The 9,631-nt window shown below is 33.1% G+C and overlaps 1 protein-coding gene across 1 annotated transcript; it reads left to right on the top strand.

Moving 5' to 3' along the window:
• The first annotated feature begins 521 nt into the window (after positions 1–521).
• Positions 522–8,304, top strand: LOC133863156 (uncharacterized). Its single transcript, XM_062299139.1, has 2 exons — positions 522–639; positions 7,955–8,304. Exons 1-2 carry the CDS (start codon positions 522–524, stop codon positions 8,302–8,304), a joined length of 468 nt encoding a protein of 155 aa, XP_062155123.1.
• The last annotated feature ends 1,327 nt before the right edge of the window (positions 8,305–9,631 follow it).

The raw sequence follows: 9,631 nt of genomic DNA, 5'->3' as shown, positions 1-9,631 counted from the left end.
TCATAAAATGAGCAGCAAATTGTCACCACATAAAAGTTTCAGCGTCATAATTACATTCTGGTATCAAAACTAGACGCTCCCTTTATTAAAGTGAGATATCCACAGCAACCGGATCAAATAATGATGAATACAGAGGGTCACAGAAATAGAAGTGTTTAGCATATATAAATGAATTAGAAAAATAGAAGTGCACAATTCCAAGGCACATTGGGGTGAAACCCACACATGTAGGCATCCTCCAATGTGCCTTGGAGTTGGGTACTTATTGTGCATGTATCATTGCTCATCATCTATATATGGTTTGATTATTGTTAGTGCAGTTTCGGTATGGTGACGTGTCAGCTTTTTATTGGTCTTCCGAGGATCCGAATGTAAGGATCTGCAAAAAAAAAAAAGCACGTCGGGAGTTGGCCGACGGAACTTCCTACGATAGCCAAGTTGGCACGAGCTCTTATGAGAATGAATTATCTGTTATCAGAGAGCTGTACCTTTTTTTTAAAATTATGTCCCGTTTTAGCCAAATGGAGTCATTGTGGCGTCAGTCAGTATCCGTGCCTGGAGTCTCTAATGATAATGCAGCGCCAGACAAAAATCTCACACATCATATGAATGTGATATCGTCTGTGGATAGCAGATCTGGTAATAATTAATTGCTTCTTTTTTTTTTTTCGTGGTATGATTCTTTTGTTTGGTTGCTCACCATTCATAGGAATAACGAATAACTTTTCCTCTATGAAGATGAATTCCATTCCTTTAACAAAAATAAGAGAAATAGCTATTCATTGAAAGAATTTTTTTAAAAAAATAAGCCCATTAATTTTTTTTTCCCTTTTAAGCAAACCTAAATATATTTATTTTTTATTTTTATCTATTTTTTAAAAAAATAAAAAAAAAAAAATCTTTGTTGGCCGATACGTGTTTTATGGGGTTTGGGTTTCTTGGATCGTTTGGGTGTTGAATCCGAATATTGTTCTAATTCACTATACGAATTATAATGTTTAACTTTGTGAGGTAAAATTTGAAAAAATTTAAAAAAGTTGAATAAAATATGATTTATTTTTGTGGGGTGTGTGCGCTCTTACTCCTTCATGGTTTGGGTTGTTATCGTCTATGACAAAGACATTTATATGGGAATACGAATTCCAATGCGAATACATTTCCAGGCGTCTAGAAGGAAGTCTAGCTAGAACTGGTATTTTTTTATTTTTTAGAAAAGATTCCTTCAATATATACAAAAAAAAAAAAGACCAAACGGCCTAATGTCTAGGGTTACAACGACTTTCTAATAAACTAATTCAAAAACAGGAGATGAGTTTCCTCTACACATGCAAAGTCAGACTCAGACCATCACATACTACAGCTGTTAAAAAAAACCTGGACAACAGCAAACCATCACATACTACATTGCATAAATACCTATAGATATGTAAAAGAGGGCACACATTCTGAGCTAAAAATAACTTTTATAGTTCAAATTTGAACTAAACAACAGAGCAGACTATATTAGTAAAACTAATAAAAAAAAAAAAAAAAAAGAAAGAAAAAGAAAAAGAAAAAAGATAGAGAGAGAGAGAGCAAAGGACCAGCAGAGACACCGGATCTGTCGACAACCGCCACAATCCGTGGTGGGGGACGCGCCAGTGCGTTAACGGCGGACGGAATCACTACGACCATCAGTGAACTCGAAGGACGCTGGCGAAGAGAAGCTAATGATCTCCGCGTTGAGGATAGAGACCTCAAGAGAGGCAGAAGCTTCGCACGGTAAAGCTAGAACTGGTTTTAAACAAAGAAGATCGACCTCGTGACGGTTCGTTGAGGTGAATTTGCAAATTGCATGGTAAAGACATTTTCTATATATTTTAAAATTCGCATCTTATTCCACCATGAGCAAAGACCAAATAAAAAGACTACAGTCGATCCATCATCTATATATGGTTTGATTATCATTTTAATTTTCAATATAATAATAGAAGGAACCGCATCTTAAGCATCTCATAATAATTTAACAATATTAATGATCATTTAATTTCATTAAGTCAGCGCGCAACATTGTGTTGTACCTTACATGTCCATATTTTTGCTAGATAGAATGTTAAAGTATTGATTAAATGATTAAATTTACTTTTTTCTATTAGCTTAAGCTTTTGAAATAAGTGGTAACTTAACATGATATCAGAGCTAAAGGTTTTGAGTTTAAACCTTAACTCCATAATATTTACCCTCATTTCAATTAAATATTCCACGTGTTGGGTCTCATCTATTAAAAGATAAGTGGTAACTTAACATGGTATCAGAGCTAAAGATCTTGAGTTTGAACATTAACTCCGTTATTTACCCCATTTCAATTAAATATTCCACGTGTTGAGTCTCATCTATTAAAATGGTATATAATTTGAACCCACATGTGACTCTGGGAGTGTTAAAGTATTGATTAAGTGATTAAATTTGCTTCTTCCTATCAAATTAAGATTTTAGGATATATAAGTCGTAATTTAACATAGATGCAATTTTTTATTTACTTCAATTCTAAGCAGAATAGAATTTCCTCGTTTTCGTTATTTTTTTTTTCTCCTTTAGTATCATAATTAATTAGTATACACCAATACGGACCATTCATGATGTTAGGTTTTCGCATGTTAACAAAATACCTGCGTTATAAATTTAAGGCAGTCTTCTTAGTTCAATGAATTTGTTTAATTTTAATTTGTTGTTTTTTGTTTTTACAGGCTAGGGAAAAGTTGTTGTTTCTTTCAGGATCGGATGAAGTTTTGCCATGAACTATGTACGGCGATGTTCTGTTCAAAATCCTCGTCAGCCTCACCTCCAAACTAGACAGGTATGGTTTTAGAATCTTATCTTATTCTTCTATTCACATTGGTCGATAATGAAGCTTTTGTACCACATTATGTTGAATTATCTTAGATGGATCAGTTTATTAAGTATATGTCATAGTGCTGAATGTTTGACAAATATATCAAGATCAAAACTTTCTACAAATTTGAAGAACCTGTTCTACAGATTGGAGCTTGTTTGTTTTTCTTGAAAAACTATCCAAAAAGTCTCTCCCTCCATGCATCTAACACAAATTCAATCCACAAAAAAAAAAAAAAAAAAAAAAAAAAAAGTCGTCTCAATCATCTCTCTTTATCTCTGTGTCCCATACCGAACAGAAAAAAGTTCTTCCATACAATTTTCATTATTCTATCAATGTATCTCCGCACAAAACGACTTTCATTAGTTATAACGACGTATTATTCATATATATAATTCTAGCTATTGTTTTATAGATTAGTCATCGTCCACAAGCCTCATCTTCCTTTCCTTTTTTTTCGTCATTTTCCTACAACGAAAGGATATATACGTGCCAAAGGGGGAAAAAGAAAACCAAAAAAGAATCTTTGACTAGCCTTGAGAATCTGAGATGATCATGAATGCACATGTAAGGGTATCTATTTAATTTAAACATTATGAAATAATTACATGTAATTGATGGGTTCCGGCAGAATTCACTGGGCCAGTACTATAAGGAGTACTGACCCAGGCCCATGCAGTTAGGTATTTTGGCCCATTCTGGTGGTTGTACTCAAGCAATCATTCGTCGCATTAACAAGATCTTAGGAAAGGGATTTGATTCTTATACAACACCAATACAACAACTGCACAACAACCCCTCACATGAGGGTGGGTCCCAGTTTGTGGGACCCACCCTCATGTGAGGAATTGTTGTACAGTTGTTGTATTGGTGTTGTAAATATAACATTTTCCCTTAGGAAAATAAGTTCTCGCTAGGTTATTAGACATGATATTTTCGGCGTCATTAAAATGATTTTTTTTTTCTGAAATTAACGATGACCCAAAAATCTTTGCTAAAAATTACTTATTACCCATTATCAAAAGTCGTTGTTAATAAGCACTTATCATCGACTTTTGGTAATCACTAAAAATTTCGCCAACCCAATTTCTTGTAGTGAAAGTGTTTCATTTGGTAATTTCATTTCAAAAGGGGTGTTTTTTTCCTTTAAGAGAAGAAAAGACTTTCCAAATATGTATGATAAAGCCATAGAAACCATTTTTAATGCCAGTGTAAACGAAACAACATAATTTTTGAAAACAAATTACTAGACAAAACACTTTTTGGACAAATTCCTTTCTTTTCTTTTTTTTTTTTTAAAAAAAAACGCGTTAATTTGAAAAAAAAAGTAATTTTTGTCATAGATTGCATGAGAAGCGGTTTTGGAAGTGTCGCATTTAAAAACTGTTGTGTACGAGGTCTATACAAGAATATTGGGCTTGTTTGATAGAATACAGAACAGAACAGCATAGTCCTGTTACTGTTCACGCGTTCTTTTTTCTTTTTTTTTACATTTTTTTTTTATACTTTTCACCACCAATCAACATCAAAACATTCTCACTTTTTTCATTTTTTATATCACATCAATAATTTTTTATTACTATTCAAATAAAAAAATTCACTACAATACAAAACTTTTTCACTTTTTTATACAAATTCTTTTTATTTTATATCACATCATCACTTTTTACTAATTTCAAAACTAACAACCCACTACACTTTTCTGTTCTGTTCTGTACAAGTCTTTGCCAAACAAACCCATTATTTGGTAACCTTTTAAGTATATTTTAATGTTTCTAAGAAGTGTTTCCAAAGCATGAAAGAATCAAAACCAAAAAAATAAATGGAAAAAATACAAAAACGCCCCCGAACTAACATTAATTTTTAAAATAGCTTCTTGAATTTCAAAATGTGTTAAAATGACCCATTAAACTAAGAAAGTATGCCAAAAAAGCTACTTTTGTCTATATATTCCAATAATACTCTTGCTACGTATGATATATTTCAAAAAGTAAAATAAAATGAATTTAAAAATCAAGCAAAAATAAAAATATTAAAAAATAAATAAAAAGTTTGACTAGGTTGCTCAAGCCACCCCATGCAATGTGGGTGGTTGGCCATCCCTATTTTGGCCAATGGGGGCGACTTTGCCGATTTAAGGGTGGCTGAGTTACCCCTAAAGGCTGTCTTGAGGGTCGTTCAGTCACCTCCAAATGGTAAAATGGGAGTGGCTGAAACCCTCACCCAATGGCGTGGCCATTTGCATTTGGTTTAAGGGTGGCTTCGACCACCCGCTACGATTGATCTGAGGGTGGCCGAACCACCCTAAAATGGTAAAATGGGAGTGGTTTCAGCCACCCCCTACTACCGATCTTGGGGTAGCCGAACCACTCCCTTGGTCCTTGAGGATGGTTCGGGTACCCCTAAGGGGCCAAAAAGAAAAGTAAACAAGTTGGATGTTTGAGCCCTTCACGATAGCTGAACCACCCCCTCGACCCTTGGGGGTGATTTAGCGACTGCCAAAAGGTTAAAAAGAAAAATAAAAAGTTGGAGTTTGGCCCCTTAGGGTGGTTCGGGAGGGAATGGCCGAAACCACCCCCAGCCTAAACAGGGGTGGCAGATTGGCACTGGGTGACTTAGCCGCTTTTATTCGCGAAAATGAAGGTGGTGGCCAGCCACCTCCATTGTCCCAAAGGGGTAGCTCTTTAGATTTTATTTTATTTTTCTTGTTTATTTTATTTTTAATATTTTAAATTTTAAATTGAAATTTTTTCTCTTTTCTTTTTTATTTTTAATGGAATATATGACATGTGGCAAGAGTATTATAAGAATATAATAAAATGGCCCTTTTAGCACACTTTGGCTGTTTGATGGGTCACGTTCGTATACTTGAAAATTTAGGAGGGGATTTGAAAATCGGCTACTAGTTCAGGGGGTTTTTATATATTTCCCCCATTCCCAAAAAAAAAAAAAATAATAAAATAAAATAAAATAAAAAATTCCACGATCCTAATCAAATCCTTAAATTATTTTTACATAAAAATATGTTTCTTAACTCATTGATGACGATTTATGCATAGTATTTTGAAAACTATAATTATATGAACACACAACATGGTTTAGCTAGGTGTTCTCACTCTTTGGTCGATCCATATGTGTTTTAAAACTATGATATAGAGATCTTAACATAAATTCTTAGACGTGTAGAATAACTCATGACTTTTTAGTAACTTTGATAAATAGATTTGGGTATATGTAATATTTGAATTTATCATGCATCTTAAATATGATATTACTATGTAAATCCTTCGTTAAATTAAATAAATCGGACATAAATTTCCTACAAACCGGTTTGTAAGAAATTTCATACAACTCACATAGAAGATTGATATTTGTCCTATTAGCATGTGAGAAACACATGTTATTTTAATAGCATGTGCTTCTCACATGCTTTTTTAATAGCATTAACAAAAAAAAATGTTCTTCTCACATGTTTAAAGGACACATGTCATTCTTATATGTGGGTTGTATAAAATTTCCTACAAACCGATTTGTAGGAAATTTTTGTCCAAATAAATCTCATGTATACTCATAGTTTGTCAAAAGGTAATACTATTTTATGTAGACCGAATATTATATGATTAAAATCAGCAAACAGATGTCTTTAGTTTATGTAATGATATCTTAAACATAGTAGTAGAAAACAAAGTTAGTGAAATTAATAGTGATAATATATGATTTGAACTTATCCAAATAGACATATATTGATCTATTGAAGCCATTAACATATTTTGCTGGGGAAGGAAAAAAGAAATGACAAAAAACTTACCGTGTGCAAGAAAATGAGAGGTTGAAATGACTTGGTGATAAACTTCATTTTCCTTTACAACCATGTAGTTTGATGTAAATTTGGGAGAGTTAGAGAATATAAGAGAGAGAGAGAGAGAGAGAGAGAGAGAGAGAACATTGAGATTTTCTTGAAGACTAATGGGCCGGTAGTGCTAGGTTTTGGTGTTCTTGAAAAAAAAATAGTAGAATAAGAGGAAGAGAGAGAGACGGCTATGTGTATTTTGTTAGAAGAATAAGAAGAGAAAAGAATAGATGAGAGTTTAATGTATACGGCTAGGGTTTGTGTCTTGGGTTCAATTTTATTTCCAGGGTTTTTAAAAATGAAGTGATTTAAGAAAATTTTGACAAATTAAATTTTTTTTAGATAAATGCCAAAAGTGGCTTAGAGGATTGTATGCAAGATAAGAGATATAATTACTTTGTCTAAAAGACAACACTCCATGCGATTTTAATGCACGAATGAATATAATAAAAATCTTGTCATACTTATCCGTATATATATATATATAAAATTATGACTATGTTGAAATTTTCAATTTCAAATATGGTATCACATGTGATATGAAATATATTTGCATGTGATAATGAAAGGCTAAAAAGAAAAGCATTTCAATCCATTAATATACAAAATGTGCAAAATATTGAGCTAACCTTAATCCATGGAATTTCTAAATGTGATGGGATGATCATATGGACTGAAATTATTAAGGAAAGACTGCATAGGATCTTAATGTGATTTGAAATAAATTTGTTGATGATATTGATGATGGAAAATCTTATAAGAATTAACAAAGTACAAATGATTTCCCTCTTATATCCTTCAATTCAATGCAATTTTCCATAATATCATTTTATGCATTAATTCTATACAATTTTGTTATATTTGAATAAGGTTGTAATGTGGACTAGGTTCATGACAAGGGAATTAAAGTTAATTGATGCAATTTACTAACTTGCCTTAAAAATAATATTTTAAAATTTAAACTAGGAGTTTTTAATATGCATGGACGGCTAGGGTTTTTAGAACTAGGGTTTTTTATAAGATAATCTCATTTTAAGGAAATAGGTCATATTTGTGCAAAAATATAAAATTTGTTTTGTGGAGATTCGATCTAATGCCCTCTTAATACTCTATTTGCTAACTTACAATTGTTTCCAACCGGGATGCTGAATTTGTTAGCTATTTTTGGAAGACCATATGGGCTAAGATGGGGACAACACTGAAATTTTTCAATGCTTTCCACCCCTAAACAGATGGCCAAACCGAAGCCGTCAACCGGAACTTGGAAAACCTTTTGCGCTGCTTGGTGACGGATAATCAAGCTTCCTGGGACCTACTTCTCCCTCAAGCAGAATTTGCTTACAACAACTTTGTGAATAGGAGTAATATTGGTCACTCTCCTTTTGAAGTCGTGACAGGAACTAAGCTACGCCTTCCTTGTGACTTATTTCCGCTTCCCAATCCCATACACCATAGTGAAGCAACTGAATATTTTTCTCGAGACATCCAGCAACCCCATATTGATGTCCGGTGCAAGCTCACACTGAGCGCGAACTCTTACAAGGCCGCAGTGGAACCACATAGGCGACATGTTGAGTTTTAGGTTGGCAATCTTGTCATGGTTCGTATTCGGCCAGAGAGATTTCCTCGTGGAGTCGAGTTCTTTTCCAATGGGAGGGAATTGACGGTGTCAACAGCCCGTAGGGGACAATAAAGTATTTATATATTGTATTGGCCTTTTCTTTTGTTGTTATTTACGTAGGTCTTTTTATGAAGTTATAATCTAATAATGGGCTTGAGCCCAACGGCTTGCACTTTAGGGTTAGGGTTTGCTTATAATTATTTAAGCACCTCTTGGTACCTCATCGTTCAAAGTTTTTGAATAAGAATTACTGGCCAATTTTTGAGATGAGACTTCTCACCCCCAAGGGTGATACATCACTGTAACGCATCCATGTGTGAAATAAGGTTTATTTTTTGGTGTGTTACCCTCACCCTGCGTTATACGACTTAGTGTTTCTCTATTTCTTTTTTAATTGTATAAATGTGTAGACACTTTGCAAGTTTTTTGAAAGGAGACACTTTTCAAGTTAGCTATGCCATTTGTAATAGTTATGCCACATGTAAGAATTTTAGTCACCCTAAAATGTAGGGCCGTACAAGCGGTTGTGGTTAGCATTTATTGGCTATAACCGCTAATCGCAACTGCTTAAGGCAACTATTGAATTTTAACAACCGCAACAGTTCCGTTTAGGCGGTTAGCAGTTATTTAAACCTATAACCGGCGGTTGATAACCGCTTTTTATATGTGAAAGTTTGGGCTGATTTTTGGACTTATTTTAATTATTATTTTTAAAAAATAAAATAAAATAAAGGCTTATCAAATAAGTAATTGAAAGAGTCCATATCGTATCCATTGACAAAGGTACTATAATCGTCCATTCCTTGTAAAATTAAACAATATATAGCAAGAAAAGTGTAAAGAATTATATATTCATATACATAAATGAACTTGAAAAAAAGAAAACGGTATAAGTTGCATAACAAGCTTACCAATTCAAATATCCATTTGGCCGATGAGATTTCCATCAAATCCCCTTAATTTATTACCTTAAAGATGAACTGTATGACCTTGAAGAAAATTGAATAAGGCACTAGAATGTTGGATTTAAAGACTCAAAGGTAGTGATTTGAACTTTTTGCAGATTTTAAGATATTGATAATAAATTGTGATCCCAAGTATAATCTTTGCTTGTTATTAAAGAGAATAAAAATTTTAGAGCGGATGAACGATTTTTTTTTTTAGTAAAATTAAATGCATTACTTTGTGTATAGTAGTTATTTTTTATATTAAATATATAATATAAATATTTATATTGTTTATATATAAGGATAAGTGGTTAGCGGTTTTTAACTGCTTACGCCTACCC

Source organism: Alnus glutinosa, chromosome 3 (assembly GCF_958979055.1).
Source record: "Alnus glutinosa chromosome 3, dhAlnGlut1.1, whole genome shotgun sequence".
Lineage (NCBI taxonomy): Eukaryota > Viridiplantae > Streptophyta > Magnoliopsida > Fagales > Betulaceae > Alnus > Alnus glutinosa.
This window is presented reverse-complemented; position numbering and strand designations above follow the sequence as displayed.